This window comes from Lampetra planeri, chromosome 54 (assembly GCF_965212315.1).
Source record: "Lampetra planeri chromosome 54, kcLamPlan1.2.h2, whole genome shotgun sequence".
Classification (NCBI taxonomy): Eukaryota; Metazoa; Chordata; class Hyperoartia; order Petromyzontiformes; family Petromyzontidae; genus Lampetra; species Lampetra planeri.
In genome coordinates this window covers 3,353,723-3,372,049 of record NC_136160.1, presented here as the reverse complement: position 1 = coordinate 3,372,049, position 18,327 = coordinate 3,353,723, and the positions used below count along the sequence as shown (strand labels likewise).

Here is an 18,327-nt window from a genome sequence, read left to right as displayed (position 1 = left end):
ACCGGAGGACCCGGAGAAAAAATTAAAGGCACTACAACAGGGAGAGACACGCAAACTCCAAAGATACAGGCATCAGGGTTGGGATCGAACCCACGACCTCCTGTATACCTGGCGAGGTAATTACCATCTCGCCACCAGAGGTTCTATGATCTGTTGTAGAGAGTAAGGATTAGAGCCAAGAGCCGATTTTTGTTATCACAATTGACAATTTATTCAGGCTGACTTAACGGATCAATTAAAGAGTAGAAATAATGAGATTTAAAACAGGTCACTCAGTAACTTCGCCGAATATGGCATGCGTGTATTTTAAAGCAACATCATGGCTTTGAAAAAATAATCTGATATATGGGTCGTCTTCAAATTTTGGATATTTCTTTAGACCACTTTCCATTGGTTAAACCTGGACCGTGTGCGATTAAAGGTGGCTTTGTGGCAGTGGTTGTCATGATTCATCAAAACCAGCATCTCTCACTGGGTTTAGAAAGAAGGGAAAAATTACAATGGCGCTCGGCTAAATAACAAGCCGGAAGTGAAATTTCACCTCTAATAATTATCGCTTGCAGCAATGCAAGTTACGGGAAAACAAAGGGCATGCGATGTTCAATGCGACTGGGCCCCGCGTTTTCACCACACCACAATCGACTTGAATTCGTCCAAGGAATGCTGTGGGACCTTAACGAGCAGGAAAACGATTTATTAAATTATAACAAAACCCTCGTTCAAATCGAGATGCCATCTCAACAGGCGGCGACGATGCCGACGACGCCACGCACGGCTGCACCCACGTAGAACAGGAGTTGCGACGCTGTGACTACACAACAGAGGCTTGCAGAGACCTGTACGTGTGTACATGTCAGCCTGCCCGTTAATGTTGTTACCCTCCACGTTAAACTTCGCACATTCAGAGAATATTTACACACGCACGTTTCGGACGCGTTCGCGGACCCATCGCGCCGCCATGCTCGCGCAAGCCTTAACGCAGGCCACGTTCATTAAGTGTGCGGATGGCTTCATTTGTACACACGTCTAGATTCGTTTATACCCGCGCGGACACAGCAGCTTCACGGCACATATGACATACGGAGGGGGTCGGTGGGGGTTGGCTCCCGTGCCACCCGTGTCAAGTTACAGTAGCGCAGAATCCCACTCCGCATTGCCAGAAACACAGCGGTGTATCAACAAACTTAGCACACACAAAGACAAAGATCTCCCCCCGCCTGCCCCCGTAACAGACTTTTGGGGAAAGTGCTATTAGCGAGCAGCACCTGTGAAGGCCGGCACGGCACACGAGGGGGTGGGTGGCCAGCACCACGACCGGCCGCCTTCGTCTCCCCAGTGGCGATGTTCATACACCGCACCAGGTACTCATTTGAGGCCGAGTAGACCTAGGGGAGACCCAGGACGGGTTCAGATAATTCGTCGCCGATGTTGACCGCGAGCGGGAATCGAACCTGAGTAGCCGGGTTCATAGCACAGTGTGCTAACCGCGAGACTACCACTCCCCAAATACGCACGCACACACACCAACTTAGCACTGCGATAATGCAGTTGTGTTGTAATACTGTCCTTATCGTAGCAAGGGTATTCGGTTTCTTGGTATAATATGGACCTGTAGCACGTTTGTTTTACACCGCATACTTAAATCGCTAGACGGGATCCGCTGTCCTCTCTGTCACTAATGGAATGGTGGAGGTTTCGTTCGCCGGTTTTCCAGTCTTGTCATCGTTTTTAAAGATTTTATTTTTCGCGGGGGGGGTACCCCCCCCCCCCGGCTCAAGCGAAGCGTTGCTCCGGGCCTTGCCGCTGCCGCTTGGCCTGCTGGTGCCGGACCTGCATCTGCTCGAAGTTGCGCAGCAGCTCCTGGTGCTCCGTAGAATTCTTCTGCGCGTCCATGCCCTCCCGGCGCCTGTTACGGATGGGAGAAAACGCAATGTGTACGGTGGACTTCTTTCACAACTCTACGTAGTCAACAACTCTACGTTCACAACTCTACGTAGTCAACCGTGCTAATCGGAGGTGTGGGGGGAAGGACAACAAACAAAACACGAAAAGCGGTTATGAAGAAATGCGTTGTCAATCTCGTAGAGTATAGTGTATTGTAGTGTGTAGCATAGAGTGTTTAGCATAGTGTAACGTAGTATGTATGTTGAACTTCTTTCGCACCGTACGGAGCCAACTGCGCTAATAGGAGGTGCGGGGGGGGGAGGACGACAACGACAAACTAAACACAAAAGGCAGAAGACATTTTCGTTGTCAATCTCGATGACGTAAAAGTTCACACAGCTCCGCAGTGGCTTCCTAACATCGGACGTCGCGGGCGCTTCATCGGCGCGTATCGGGGACGACGCGACCTCGCGAGCAGCAGTGGCCACACGAGCACCGGGGACGGCGGGCGGCCGGTCGCAGCGGCTCGCTCCATCGCCGGGCGGCTACAATTACACCGCGAGCACCAGGAGCGTGACTCTCGCTTCAGTCTGCTGTTGCGTCATTGCTCGGGGGGGGGGGACAGAGCAACGAGGAGTGGAAGCTGACGGTGCGAGTGGAGTTGGAAGATCGTGGAGAGCGGAAGTGGAGCCGGTGGAAGGGGTTCGGAGTTGCATTTGTCGAGCTGAGGCTCGCACGACCTCGGAGGGCATTCGGCAACAGCAACAGCAACGCCACCGCCACGTTTCGAGAATGCATCGACTCGACCACCCCACAAGGGAAACGAGCCTGTGCTCGTTCGTCCTGCAAAGTTAAACTAAACCGTCAACTACATTTGTTTTTATTTTACCAGGTAAGGCCCCACGGAGGTTTCCAACTCTTTTTCAGAAGCGACCTGTCCACAAATGATAGCTCAATGAAGTGGCTTATCGCGTGCAAATTTATAGCAGCCAAATGACTCAAAAACGCATGTTGCTATATGTGGAGGGAAAAACCGAAGGACCCCGACACAAAAATCAAAGCGGCTACGGGGAGAACATGAAGACTCTAAATATACAGCAGGTGTCAGGCTTGGGATCGAACCCACGACTTCCTGTATACCGGGGCGAGGTAGTTAACATCTCACTACCATGGTGTCACTGACATCGATCCGTCACCAACGAGTATTCAGAGACCCTTAATATTTTTGGCCAATGGCTTTAAACCACCTTGCCCGTTCACACATTGGTGCAATGGTCACCCAATAATCCGTTGAACGTTTCTGCAACTTAATATTGTAATTGTAATGTCATCGGTCTGAAAATATTTAACTGCGATTGACGTTTCGGTTTAGGCGAATGCCATCGCGAAAGGGTCACACGTTTGGCGCGACGGGTCTCCTTCAGAGGTCGCAAACGGGTTTTGATTCCTTACCCATACCCGGCCGCACCAGGGTCGCAAATGGGTACCGGTACCCGTACCCGGTCGAGTACGGGTAGCCGTTCCATACCCGTACCCTACCTGAAATGAGTGACAAACGGTTACTCACCAGTGACTCATGGCCTACCCAGCTACCCGTACCCGGCCGGGTACGGGTAGCTGGGTATCGGGTAGGGTACGGGTATCGGGTACCCGGTTGCGACCTCTGGTCTCCTTCGCTGGACTCGGCGTGACGAACGGACGGACGAATATTTCCGTGATATTTTTTGGACTTCTCGAACCGCGATCCCTCCGCGGGGGCAAGCGGCGAACGAGGCTGCGACGGTGCACGAGCGCGCGTTGGGTAAAAGCGGGCGTCTGCGCGCTACTCACTCCGCGACCATGAGCTGCGGGTCCGGCACACAGGCCAGGCGCTGGCGCAGCAGGGTGAAGGCGCTGCTCTGTGGCAGCAGCATCAGCAGGCCGTACAGGGCCTTGATGAGGTACGGGTGGCTCTCCACGTCCAGCAGCTGAAGCCGGAGGTCTGTTTTTCAAGACGGAGAGAGCAAGTAAAGAAAAAAATCACGGACGTAATTAATTTATTTATTCCCAACGACTGTTTGTCTGCGGATATAACATCTCTGAGATCCACCGATGATGCCCCCCACCCCGTAACTTAATATAACCGCGCTCCAGGCTTCTGCCGTGGGCCGACCGCCGGGGCTGCATGTTGCCAAGGCTCTGGAATTCCCTGCCCCCCACCCCCCCCCCCCTCGGAGAGGTCAGGAACTCGCAGTCGTTGGGAGACTTTTAAGTGCCGGCTGCTGAAGACCCCCACCAACTGTCTAATACAACCTCATCCTCCTCTCTGGTTCTCGATCTTCAGTTCAGTTCCATTGGTCGATGCGGGTCAGGAACATTCAGCCGACACTGCACTGACCAGCGTTGGGCCAAGTGTCATCTCAAATAACTCCCCTCCCTCCCACCCACCCGCCCCGCCACGCCAAGGCCTATCAGCCCAGCAGTGGATTTGCGATATTTGTGTAATTCTTTTGGTGGTCACAGCATGAATGAATTGCAAGGTTATTAATGAAAGTCATTCAATCCAGCAAGTTATTGTTGCGAGGGGAATAAAAGGGACCGGGGTGCTCGAAGCGCAAACAATTGCTGACCGACCCCCCCCCCCCCGCCCCCCACATCCGCCACTAATTGCATCTCCCAGGATCCCCCCCCCCGAACCCTCTCTGCTAACGACAACGTGATAATTATTGCCCAGCAGAGATGAGCATTTGTTCGTGCAATTTTTATGGGAGAGCACACAACCCCCTGGTTTTTTTTTGGTCGTTTTTTTCTTTCTTCCTCGCATTATTAAGTGAAACGAGGGCTGCTTCTATTCATTTCAGAGAGCTCAGAAGAAACCGGGCATCTGTGGGGAGAATGAGTCCTCGATCGCCCTATGCAACAATGAACATGGGCTCCGATTTGGCTGTGGCACAACGATAATGTCTCGCCGCGCGTCTGCCAACAAACGAAACGGCAACAAACAAAACAAAAAACGTGAGCGTTAATATTCACAACCTCGCTCCCGACCGTTCGACAACCCCTACGATGATGATGATGGGCGCTCGAACCGCCAGGATACGTCGTCGATTGGCCCCGGCCCGTGTGTGGAGGGGTAAAGTGTGGAGTGTGCCCCCAAACAGCCTCTTTCGAAGGAGGTCTGGGCGAGATTTGAAGAATCGGCCAAAACACCCTCTAGAGGGGCTCTAGCTCTTTAGTAGAGGGCCCTTCCCTCCAGCGGTGGCGAGAGCGGGCAAGTTGCAAGGCTTGCGTGTGGGCTACTTGCCTTTTGCAAAGTACAAATGAGGTGTGGAATCAGGGGGGGGAGGGGTGGGATTGAGCCAGCAAGATTCGCTGGCCCTGATAAGCCTTGCGAGACGTCAGGAGGAGTAAGACAGCAGGTTGACAGTGTCTCATCATCACGAAACAAATTGTACGGAATTAAAATCACGCCAGCCAGGCACGGCGAGGGGGGGGGGGGCGGTGCGTTTTGCAGACCCCAGGGTGGACTTGCCAACATCAATCCACAAAAAGAAAGACGCAAACTTGGAGCCGCACGCGAGGTGAACAACTTCTCGGCCCAAAACGAAGGGAGCTTCCCCGTGGAAATCTTCAGCGGCGGACCAAAATGAGAGGACTCCCAGGACCCGCTTTACGAGAAAATGCGTGGCGCCCAAAAATATGGAGATCGGCGAAAACGCGGCGACCGAGCTTAACGGGATTGAGTGGCAATACGGCGGGGTTCCTTTATTTATTTATTTTATAAGTGCCCGACTCGTGAGCTGCTTGAACGGAAATGAGGCTGTCAAAGCTCCATGAGAGGATTGAGATTGTCGTGGTCTATCACGTGGTATTTCTGAGGTTCTTTCACGGTTGCCATGGCTGGCCACCAGTTTAACTAAGAGGACAAACTACAATAATAGCACTCAGTTGTCTGTCCACTCAATCCTCTCCTCACTGATGTTAACTACCTCCCCTGGTATGCAGGTCATGGGTTCAAACCCGACCATGGCGATGCCTATATATTTGGAGTTTGCGTGTCTCTCTCTCTCTCCCCGTGGAAGTGTGGATTTTTTTTGCGGGTCCTCCAGGTTTTTCCCTCCGCATTTAGACTCAACGTCACGTGTTTTAGAGTATTTGGCCCCTAGAAATTTCCACGTGACGACAATCCACTTTCGTTGAGCTCTCATTTGTGGCCAGGTTTGCTTTTGAAAAAGAGCCATAATAGAGCTCTGTGGGCCTTACCTGGTAAAATAAAAAAAAAGTCTTAGTTTAATTTTAGGTTTGGTGGCGGGCTGTGTTGCGGTTTTGGGGAATCCACCATTGTGCAATCGTCGCCGGGTGCGACTTGGGTTTGTTTTTGCCCGTTGGGGCGGTCCTCTCACATGTGAAGATTGGGCTCTCGATGAGTTGCACCAGCTTGTCCACCTCCGTGAGGAAGTCCACCGTCACCTCCAGTCCTGCGCTGGGCCGCAAGGTCGTCTGCATCAAGGAAAAGTTCGGCCGATCCACCTCGATCCGCGCGGCTCGCCCCACTCGCCCCCAACAACCACCCTACGCTCGCCCACACCTACGAGAAGACAACGCGCATTGACCCTGCAAGAACTACGACGCAGTCATCGTGTGTGAATATCGAATTAACGTTCGCCCTTTGTTAATCCACCGGTCTATTTGTTCAACCAGGTGAAAACTCAAGAGGCCAAGGATGGACTCATTTGCAAGAGCAGGTGAGTAAGTGAGTGAGCGGGCGGGAGAGCGGGCGAGCGAGAGAGCGGGCGATAGGGCAGGCGAGCGACCGAACGAACGAGCAGCACAATCACAATTCCACTCAAATGCACCAGGGAAGCGTGACCTACTTTTCACTTGCCCTGATTTCATTTCAGAGCACGTACTGTAATGCCACCATTACCTCATCGCCCCCTCCTCGGGGCCAGGAAACATTCTACCAGCCGCGGACACAACAAGTGGGCCCCGGAATGGGTCCATGAAACGGTTTAGAGGAATAAGTTTTCTTTAAGTAGCCGGAGTAAAAAAAGTAGCACATCATGGCGTCGTTGAAACAAAGAGGTTCACTGTTACTCGTGTTTTCCTTCAAATAAATGAACGGTTTGGAGGTGATTAAAATTAACAATTTGAGGATTTTAAAAGTGCTGGTTAATGCACTCCGCTGCAATCGTTGCAATCCAAGTTTGATTCCTGCGTGAGCGGTATCTGAACTGGTCCTGCTCGAACTGCCCCTTGAGTTCAACACGCACGATCCGGCGAGGTGAAGTAAGGTCAAATAACTCCCGTGATTGACACGGCATAGAGAGGCTGTCCGCTAGGCCAGCCGTGGATTCACAAAAGGCTTTAGATTATTTTGAGTACATTATTTTGAATGTTAAAATTGAAAGAAATATATGCATTTCGCAGCGATGAAAATGTGACGGCAAAATGACGACTAAACAAGAACTGCTCCTCGATAGCGGCGATAAAGATGCACCGACAGATGTACGTTGAACTTCTTTCGCACCGTACGTAACCGACCGTGCTAATCGGAGGTGTGTGGGCGAAAGACAAAAAACTAAACTCAAAAAGCAGTTCTCAAGAAATGAGTTTTTAATTCAGATGTAAAAGTGCATATCTCCGGTGGCTTCCTAACATTGAAAGGAAGAGCGTTCCAGATGGCTGCAGATGCGCATTTTAAAGCGTGCGATGCGATGACCATCTTTGTTCGATGGCGAGCCAAAAGCCGCTGGGAGGGTGACCAGAGTTGACCAGAATTGACGAGAGAAGGCATTGTGGTTCATCTGTGGCAAGCGCAAATGTTCACTGTGAGATATGCTATACAACGAGGCCTAATTTTAGTGAGACATCACTGCAATCAGCTGCCCTGTGTTATCGCCTCTTGTTAACAATCACAGGCCCACGGGTGGTCTAAGGACGTGACGCTTCATCCACAGCGAAGGGAAGCGACGACATCCCTTTCTCGGGCGATGCAAAAAAACCCGTGACGACAAAGACGACGCGACGGCAAAGGAAAGAGACGGCCGAAACAATCTGGTGACACGGCGTTTGGCGAGGTGAGCGGCCTCCGTACACGACAGCAGTGCAGCAGTGCAGCAGTGCAGCAATGCAGCAGTGCGCGACAAGCACAAGTGTTCAGAGAGTTTGGTCTGTTGAGAGGCGGTGGGAGGTAGGGTAGATAATTAAATGGCTTCAGATGGGAATGCTCGCTCTATCCCCGAGGCGATGACAAGAGAAGCCTGGATGAAGCTGGAGGAGATCGGGAGTTGGGGTCGGAGGCTAAATTCAGTCGTGCGCGTGCGTGCCAATGCCGTTGATTGTTTACGATAAAGTCACTTACTGAACGCTGATTTATGTTCGTGCATCATTCTCTACGTTCTAGATTTGAAGTTTTCGTGATTGCATACTCTTTGGTTCTTTCGGTAAAGTCACGTAGGTGAAAATAATAAAATAAAATATCAAAACACCTAAATTAAATCACCACAGCGATTGTTTTCGCTGTGGTGGTCCCCACCTGATGAAGGACGCTTGTGTTGCGCCCGAAACATCGTGATTTAATTTAGTTGTTTCATTTTTTCTTTTCTTTTCTTATTTTCACCTATATTACTTTACCGAAAGAACAAAAGAGTATAGTATTCTCCACATCTCATGTGACACCGTTGTTTTAGTCCCCCCCCCCCGATTTCTATTTTGCTTCATCACTGAACTTTATTTGATCCGTTTTGCTTTTTTGGCGTTTTGCTAACCCGGGTGGACCCTTTGAAAAAATGAGGCTCCATCGTAGCAGAGGTCGCAACCGGGTACCCGATACCCGTTTGCCACCCTGGTGCGGCCGGGTACGGGTAGGCCGTGAGTCACTGGTGAGTCACCGTTTGTCACTCATTTTGGGTAGGGTACGGGTAGGGAACGGGTACCTGTACCCGGCCGGGTACGGGTACGGGTACCCATTTGCGACCCTGGTGCGGCTGGGTACGGGTAAGGAATCAAAACCCGTTTGCGACCTCTGCATCGTAGTCTCTCGAGTGCTCACCTGGTTGAAACAAATCGACTGGAACTTGAAATGTGATGACAAAACCCCTAACGCCGGTTCCGGTGAGGAGCTGCAGGAGTCGGCAGAGAATTTGAACGGACGGGTGAATGGTTACGGAAAGAGAAATGCGCAGGAACAGGTTGTGAGAGTCGCAGGAGAAGGTAGAGGTCGCTTAAACATCACAGCGGAGGGACAGCAGCTGGAATGGGCGAGGCTGGTCAAGCATCAGAGACAGACGATGGGGACGCCATGGTGGCGAGATGTTAACTACCTCGCCTGGCATACAGCAGGTCGTGGGAACGATCCCGACCCTGAAGCCTGCTGTATATTTGGAGTTAGCATGTTCTCCCCAGTGGTCACGTGGATTTTTCTCCAGGCCCTCCGGGTTTTGATTTAACAGCACACAAAAGGTGTGGCCACTCACAAACAGCACGAAGGCACAAATCCCACACGGTGCCTTTCGTGCGCGTCACATGACCGCCGTATTGCACGTACAACGCTCTCAGCCTTGTCTAGACCACCAACATCAGCTCGGAAGCTGAAAGTGCACGGCCAACAAAACCGTTTAGGCAACGAGATAAAACATTTAAAAAGTATCAAAAACACGGCTGTTCCAACTTGCATAACACAGCTGAATCTGTCAGCAACAGGCCTTCCCCTCCTTTCTTCCAGAGAGGCACTTGGCAGCCCACAGTGTGCGCGGTGTATGCCTGGAAGCACTGGAACCGCAAGTTTTGTGTGCGGCACACACTTTGGGGCAATTGTTCAACTTGCCGCTAATGAGCGAGCGAGCGAGCGTGCGTGTGTGCGCCGAGGCGGTCAGCGTGTGCGGTAATAGCCGGATCAGGATGAATACTCTTTTGTAGGTGGCCTGGAAAAGAAACTACGGGGGCACAATACTTGCAACAAAAACACCACAGTGGCTAGGAGATGTTGACTACCTCGCCTGGTACACAGGAGGTCATGGGAACGACCCCGAAGCTTGCCGTCTCTCGCTCTCTCCACGTGGTCGCGTGGATTTTTCTCCGGGTCCTCCGGTTTTTCTCATTTAGAATCAACATCGCGCGTTTAACAGTATTTGGCTGCAATATATTTCCACGTGGTAAGCCGCTTTGTTCATTCTGGATAAACCAATGCAGTGAAGCTCCCTCTTATCTTAGAAACGTGCGTTTAGAGTATTTGGCTGCTAGAAATGTCCACGTGATAAGCCGCTTCGTTGAGCTATCATTTGTGATAGCCAGGTCGCTTCTGACAACCAGCTACATAGCTCAGTGGTGCCTCACCTGGTAAAATACAATCGTTTAGTTTTTTTAGTTTAAACGTGGCTCGTATTCCCGAGCGTACAGAGTCAGGGGCCGCTGCGATGGACGGCGCGGAAGCACAAAACCCGCCACAGGGTAGCCACTTGGTTGGCCGTGAATACGAGCGCACGGCGATGGTTAAATTGGCCATTGGATCGCAAACTATTGTTGCCAGCAGTGGCAATTAAAAGGTGGCAAAAAATGCACGAGTGGGCAAATATACCTCCGGCACATATCCGTCCCTTCATACAGAGAATAAAAAAATATAAAATCCGAGGGACAGATTCGTTGATATTCTTTCGAACCGTACGTAGCCAACCGTGTTAATTGAAGGTGGAGTGTTGAGTCTATGGGTAGTGATGAGTCTATGGGTAAGTACAGTCATACCTCGGGTATACGACCTCTTTGGAATACGTCGAGTTTGGTATACGTCGTGTTATGACGAGAAAAAAATGTCTTGGGATACGTCTTGCTTGGGATACGACGCGCTTGCTAGAACTTGTATGGGTCGGGATGAGTCACTGTGTACCCGTGTATACACCGTTCACAACTCCTCCCCTTCCTCACCACCATCCTCGTAGGCTATCAACTCCCCTCAGCAAGGTACAGTGATGTTAAATTTTATTTTTATTTCAATTTATTTTAATTTATTTATGCATTTATTTAAATTTACGTATGCATTTTAGTAATAAAAGTAGTGTCTAAATTATTTTATACAACGCCATTAATGTATAATATGCCATATAAAATATAATTTCTTATACTCTGGAACGGATTATTTACTTTCCCTTTATTTCTTATGGGAAAAATGCATTTGGTATACGTCATTTTCGGTATAAGTCCTACCTTCTGGAACGAATTAACGGCGTATACCGAGGTTCCACTGTATTGTATGTTGATATTCTTTTGCACTGTACCTCGCCAACCGTGCTAATCGAAGGTACGAATACGTGAAGGAGGCGGCAAATTCCCCGCTCATTTATTTTGTTACTTGTATTCTCCGCAGAGGAAGCCAACGATTTTATATCGCTTCGACAATGAAGTTGTGTGCAATTAAGAGTACGAAATAACGGAGACAACGGGCCCGGATTTTAGTTTCCGTGTTGAGAGAGCGGCCGGCCCCGCCCCGCCTTGAGCCTGGCAAGTTTCAGGATGCTTCTCTACGCTTCTCTATGTTTCATTTGCAGTGGGTGACAGTGCCGCGGTGATAGCCAGTCCCTAAACAAACGCCGAGCAAGTCAAAAAACGACCCTGCCTGAAGACCTCGGGTCCCGGGCGACCCATTCACGTGCGAGGTCCAAGATGAACGAGATGTGAAGAGGGGGGGGGGGGGGGTGGGGAATTAGCGGTAGGCACGGGGAGAGATTACCAAGAGGGAAGAGGAACGGCAGTAGTGGGGAGATTGCGGGGTCGTTTGGAGCTGGGGGGGAAAAAAGTGAGTTTTGAGGCAGGAGCGGAGGGGGTTGGTGGGTCGCACGTACGTCGTGAAGCTCTCTTCCCGTGAGAGTCAAGCCGTCATAATCCGGCTTGCCAGAAGGGCAGCACAGGGAAAGTGTGGACCCCACCTTTTTCCCCGTCTGTACGGGATAGAGCGTTGCCCCCTCGCACACGTGTGGGTTTTCTCCGGGTGCTCTTATTTCCTCCCAAATGTGTACGTTCACTAAATGGCCGACGAACACCTCGATATACAGAGAGAACCGCAGAGCTTGGGTAAATGGTGGCGCCAGCGGCTCACCGCGTGGCAGCCGTCTCTCCCGCTCGTCCGCGGTGCCTCCCTCGCGCCTCCGATTAGCTGTGCGGCGGCGGCGCATTACGAGGCTGAAACTATTGTTACTCTTGTTATTGTTATTATTGGTTCTTTCGGTAAAGTCATGTAGAAGGGAAATAATAAAATAATAAAAATAAAACATAACAAGATAAAATTCTCACGACGTTTCGGCCACAACGCAAGCAGCCGTCCTCAGGTGAAGAAACGGAGCTGTCGGAAAGACAGCGTCCTAATAAAAAGTTGTTATCGTCATTCAAAGGTGACGCAAACACCGTGGACAAGGTTGGCAAGCGTGCGTGAGGGCGTGACCCAAGGATACAACTTCTGGATGAGGTGGTAGGCGTGCTTGTAGTTCTGGGTGAGGAAGCACAGCGACACGGTCGCCACGGGGTTGTGGCACCAGGAGCGGTACAGCGAGCAGAACAGGGCACGGCTCTCCTGTGGGCAAAGGGGGCGGGGTGACACCACAGTCATCTCCACAGACACAGTTCCCCCATTGCGTAGCCTCTGATAGACTGGTCGACCCGCGTTTCGATTCTCGCTCAGGGTCACCAACAACATTGACAATGATCCGAGCCGGTCCTAGGCCTCCCCAAGGTCGACTCGGCTTCATTTGAGTACCTGGTGCGGTGTGTAAACATCGCCACTCGGGGTGGCAAAGGCGGCCGGGCGTGGTGCTGCCCGCCCACCCCCGTGACGGCCTCCTCCATAGGTGTTCGCTAACAGCACTTGCCCCAACAGTTAGTTGCAGGCGACACGGGGGACCGTCTTTGTTTTTGTTCGCCACGGCAGGAGCTACGCGGCGCGACAGCCGGTGCGTCGCGCTCCAACAACGGGGAAACCGAGAACCGAAATCCGTCACAAAAAATTAAATAAACCGCCCCCCCCGCCGGTATGTGTCGCTCACGAGAGGGCGGGGCAGGCCGCAACCCTCGCGCAACTTGAGATGCGCTCTCTACTACCGGGGCAGCTCCCAAAGCGACGACGAAAATCGACGAACCCCCCCACCCCCCGCCCCCACCACAGTGCGACGCGAATGCCCCCCCCACCAACCTAACGCGACGCACGGTGCTCCCACCCTAAAGCAATCGCGGCTCTCTCCCTCCCGTCGCCGCCAACACCACCATCAACCACCCGCCCGATACAATGAGTCAGTCCAGTCAAGAGGGGGGGGGGAGGGGATAGGCGCAAGGAATGCCGCCCCCCCCCCCACCGTTCCCCGGGGAAGGCCGCGAGTTAATTACCGCCCTACGGGACACACAACTTAATTGACGATGACAGGTTGCACACAACTTAATTGATGAAGCACCAAGCGTATGTACGTTATTCCTTCCTAGGTGCTCCTCCCTTTCCTTTTTCCATTCCCCGCTCCCCCCTTCTTCCCCCCACCGCTCCCTCTACTCCCTTACTGAAGTTCTTCGTTCCCCTACCTCCTTCCCCGACCCCCGTACGAGTCCCTTCGCACAGCCCACGCGCGGTCCCCACTCGGTGGGGCAGCGGAGCCCAATCTCCTCCCTCCCCGAAGTTCTGCAGCACAGCAGAGTTTGGGATTTGTTTCCATGGAGCTTCTGTACCCCAACCCCCCCCCCACCTATGTAGTGGTTCGTACTCTGTAACGGTCTCCTACAAATATACACACACACACAGTGTGCTACAAAAAAACGTTAACACTTACATGGGATGTAAAGCTTTCGTGACTGCAGGGATTCATCTTCTTGGTTCTTTCGGTAAAGTCACGTAGAATGGAAATAATAAAATAATAAAAATAAAACATAATTAAAAAATTCTCACAGAGAATGATTTTATTATGGTTTATTTTTTTATTTCCATTCTACGTGACTTTACCGAAAGAACCAAGAAGATGACTTACATGGGACTATCGTTTTTAATAGACATTACCAAATGTAATGTTAATAGCTTCAAAGGTTCCACTTGTTCGCCATCATTGTCAACGCGTGCCTAGAATCTTCTCCAGGTGGTCTCCAGAGCCCGGAGGCACATTTCTCGTGGTGTTGTTACAAATTCTCAGAGGTGTAAACATTTTTTTTTTGGAAGCACATTGTATAGAATAATAAAAAAAAAACTCACGCAAAAATAATCATCAAAAAAATTAACCTGTAAAAACAAAGTATTTCACTATAAATCCTTTATATGCGTGGCGGCTAGAGTCCTCTCGTCCTCTGGCTTGAGATGGCTGCCACCTATGGGTCAGATGATTGCCTGCCACCATTAAGCAATTGGTAATTAAATATAAAAAAAATTCCTAAAAAGTGTAAAGTTATGGAAAAATTTCACGAAAATAAATTGTCACGCACAACGAGTCTGTGTGCAAAATGTCAGCTCGATTGGATCACGGGAAGTGGGTTAAAAAACGACCGAAAGATTTGCACGGTCGTAAGCGCGCAAGCAAGCAAGCAAGCGAACTTAATATATAGGATTTAATAATTTCAGCAAGCTGGCCAAGCGAGGGGGTGTCTGTGAGCGTGCGTGAGCGAGGCCTCACGGCGGTGTGCAGGTCCTTGAGCTGGGTGCGTAGCTCAAAGAGCTCGGTGGACGTGAGCAGGATGGAGTTGAGCGTCTGCACCATGGTGGAGGCGAAACGCAGGTCGCCCTCCGCCAGCAAGATCTCCGCCATGGCGTGGAAGATGTTCTCCGCGTTGAGCAGCAGGCACAGCTGCCTGTTCGCAATCAGAATCAGAATGTTTACTTGTACTGGAGGAATCCGGTGGAGCTATAAAGCGAGATTTTTTTCACAGATGTTTAGTAAGGGTAGGTCAGGGCGCCACGGTGGCTAGATGTTGACCGCCTCGCCTGGTATACAAGGTCATGGGTTCGATTCCGAACCTGACGCCTGCTGTATACAGTAAAACCTTGGATTGCGAGCATAATTCGTTCCGGAAACGTATTAGTAATCCAAAGCACTCGTATATGAAAGCGAATTTCCCCATAAGAAATAATTGAAACTCAGATGATTCGTTCCACAACCCAAGAATACTGTATTCACATAAAAATTATTAATACAAAATACCTTTTTAAATTTGTATTCTTTAAATTTAATATAAAGTTATCAAATTTATTAATTAAATTTAATCGTGGCTGGTGTGAGGGAGACGAGATAGAGGAGAGGAGGGTTATTGTGTAGGACGACTTTCACTTGCAGTACAGTTACTAAAGAACAGTCACTACACTTGGACACAAAATACAAAAATGCTTTACGCACACACACACGTGGTCACAACACTATAGTAAACAGTATACGCTCGCACGGATGTTGACTATGCGAGTGAGGCACGCCGACTGAGACCGAGCATGGGAGACGATTACCCACAATCCTGCAGCGATAGAGAAGAACCATCGGCTCAGTTGTGATCACGTGACGCTCGGCAGACAAAGCGTAATACCGTACGTACTACAGTAGTACTCGTATTGCAAGACCTCGCTCGTTTATCAAATTCATATTTATAAAAAAAATGTGCTCGTCTTGCAAAACACTCGCAGATCAAGTTACTCGCAATCCAAGGTTTTACTGTATTTGGAGTTTGCATGTCTCTCTCCCCGTGGTTGTGTAGATTTTTTTTATCTCCTGTTCCTCGGGGTTTTCCCTCCACATTTATAAACATGCGTTTAGATTATTTATATTATTTGACTGCTATACATTTCCACACCATGACAAAAAGCCACTTCGTTGAGCGATCATGTGGCCAGGTAGGTCGCTTCTTGAATAAGAGCTACATAGCTCAGTGGGCCTTGCCTGGTAAAATAAAAAAAATAGTTTAGTTTTAGTTTTGCCTGCTTGAAAAAAAGTCGTCTCGTCGTGGATAAATGCGGATATTGGGATCCGTGACAAGCACCCCCCACATCACCAAGGATAAGATCCCATTCACCGCATTTGAACAGCAAAAGCATTACCATCAATACATTTCTTCTCACGAATAAGATCACTCCAAGTGCAGCCGAGACAGAGGCGCCGTGAACTCGGTTTGAGGTGAAGCCGTTAAAATTTTAATGCGCACTCAAACTTTCGCTCGGCGCGCGCCATTAGCGAACGGGGGCACCGTGGCGGGGTGGGGGGGCGAAGGGGAGCGCGAGGGGGGGGGCACAAGGGAGCGGGCGGGGGGGGGGCCCACGGAGAGGAGCTGCAGGGAGGAGGAGGCTGCGCCCGCGCGTGCGCACGTGGGGCGACTCGGGGAGGGCTCGCCAGGGCGACGGCAACAGCGACAGCTCTCGTCCCCGCACCGGGGGAATCGGGGTGACGGTCCCCGCAGGCGCGGCGGGCTGCCGGGTGACCTACTTTTCTCCCCCCCCCACCCCTTAACCGAGCCATGACCCATCTGCCGTGTAAACAGCGGCCTTCCTCCCTACTCCACCGCCGCCCTTCACATCTCTCCCCTTGACACAACGTAACGCCAATCGTCGTTCACCGACCACGCGGTGTTGGCCGCGAGCGGGAATCGAACTCGGGTCGCCGGGTTCACGGAGCAGTGCGCTCAACGCTCCGCACAATGACACAACAACAACAACCGCCGTTCGCCACTAAGCGGCGGTGATGTGACCGTGGCGCTCGTGCCATGCTAGGTGCACCTTGAGGCCACGTGAAGTGTCGAAGGCTCGCTGCTGGCGGGAGGTCCTAGAACAGACCTAGGTGCCATGGGTTGACCAACTGCGATGGCTGGCAGATGCACCGACTGTGTTTAACGCTGTGTCTCGCGCTGTGTCAACGCTATGTCAACACTCTGCGCTTTAGCCACCCCGATGCTCCGCTTGTTGTTGTGAGCCATCACTCCTCTGCCATCTGTTGTTAATGGAGGGCGACTGCCTCCAACTGGCCGGTAGCAGTGTCCTTCACGAGCCTTCTCCCCACCCCCTATTGTCAGACAACAACCGTGGGCCTGCTTTGATTCGCACAACTCTGGCACTGTTAAATACTTGTAATGATGATCACGTCTTGAATAATGACGGTGGGTTTTTAATCAGTCGAGTGATATTCAGACTTTGTGCCGAGCCCACCAACCTTCAACCCGTACTGCTGACCAGCGTGGTGAAGTATGGTCAAGCAGAAACCACGACTGACATAATTTGGCAATGGATTGACAAAGTTGCTGTAATTTGTTTAAAGTATTAGAAATGTATGCTTGTGTGATGCTTCGTATGATGAGGTTGACCATATGTAACGAGCTGTGATTTAAATGTAGACATGCGAGTGCTCATGTAAACTGGTTAAAGGTCTCCGTGCCAATGCAAGTTCCCCATGGGGAGACCTACATCCATCAGTGGATGGACCAAGGGCTGTCAATTTTAAATCGTGTTAGGCTATGAAATACCGTTGGAGCTAGCCAAGTAAGTTAATACACGCATTACTTCGGATAAAGCGGGCATTGACAGCTTGTACTCTGTATGGCTTATATGCTGCATATTAAGCACCCCGAAATGCAGGTCAAATTCCTGAGCGGAGAAATAAAATTTGGATATATTGTTGCGACCCAGTAGCAAATAATACAAAAAAACCCATAATTACACTTTCAGTATTTGAGATCATATTTGATCATACTCTTGTGTAAAAAAAAAAGTGAATTTCATTTCCGCGCTAAAATCCGTTTTCGTACGGGATTCTTGACGTGGATTTTTGCAATCAGGAGGATCGCGTTTGAAATATGATCGCGTTTGAAAACGCAATCATATTGCGAGTCCAGCTTAGCTACACACTTCAGATAGACGGAAGCATGGCCAAGCATCGCACAATTCCCAGCTAGGGAGAAGAGTGATCCAGGCTGATGAACAGTTGCGACCAAGTCGCAATAATAATAAAAAAAAAACTAATTTCACTCTCAGTATTTGATATAATATTTTTGTCAAAAAAAAAAAAACGCGAGTTTCATTTCCGCGTGATAATCCGCCGTTTGCTTTGGGGTCGGGATTTCCGACGCGGATTTTTCCATCGGGAGGGTCGCGTTTTTAAATGCGATCCGATTGCGAATGCAGCTTAGCTACACACTTCAGATGGACGGAAGCGTGGCCAAGCAGCGCCGATTCCCAGCCAGGGAGAAGAGCTATCGAGGCCGATTTCAGGCGGCCAGAATTGGTCAGCGGAATGCACGGCCAATGGAATAATTCCCACCCCCAAGTCCCGAGGCGTGGCCTCAAAGCAACACGGGAGGGCCCACGGGGACTGTTTTGTAAGAAGCATTGCATGAGTTTGTAGTGCGCATTATTGACAACAATAATTCGCTAAGACGTGCACGGTGTCTGCTCGCTCTCGAAGAGGGAGGGGACGACGAAGAGGCGTGGGGAGGAACCACAGATGAGCGGCAAAGGCAGCAGCCAGGCAGTGCGAGGGGACAACG

General features: G+C 50.6%; 2 protein-coding genes across 2 annotated transcripts in view; one reads left to right on the top strand and one right to left on the bottom strand.

Annotated features, from left to right (window-relative positions):
* LOC144735177 (carbonic anhydrase 2-like) overlaps window positions 1-18,327 on the top strand; it is a 527,023-nt gene that overhangs the window by 300,321 nt on the left and 208,375 nt on the right. The gene's annotated exons all lie outside the window — the stretch shown is intronic.
* Window positions 670-18,327, bottom strand: part of VAC14 (VAC14 component of PIKFYVE complex) — a 48,729-nt gene continuing 31,071 nt past the window's right edge. Inside the window, exons 15-19 of the mRNA XM_078617722.1 lie at window positions 14,490-14,664; window positions 12,306-12,424; window positions 6,267-6,346; window positions 3,715-3,865; window positions 670-1,906 (exon numbers count right to left, since the gene is read on the bottom strand). Of these exons, the coding sequence (XP_078473848.1) occupies window positions 1,774-1,906; window positions 3,715-3,865; window positions 6,267-6,346; window positions 12,306-12,424; window positions 14,490-14,664 (658 nt within the window). The 3' untranslated portion in view covers window positions 670-1,773. The remainder of the gene's footprint in view (window positions 1,907-3,714; window positions 3,866-6,266; window positions 6,347-12,305; window positions 12,425-14,489; window positions 14,665-18,327) is intronic.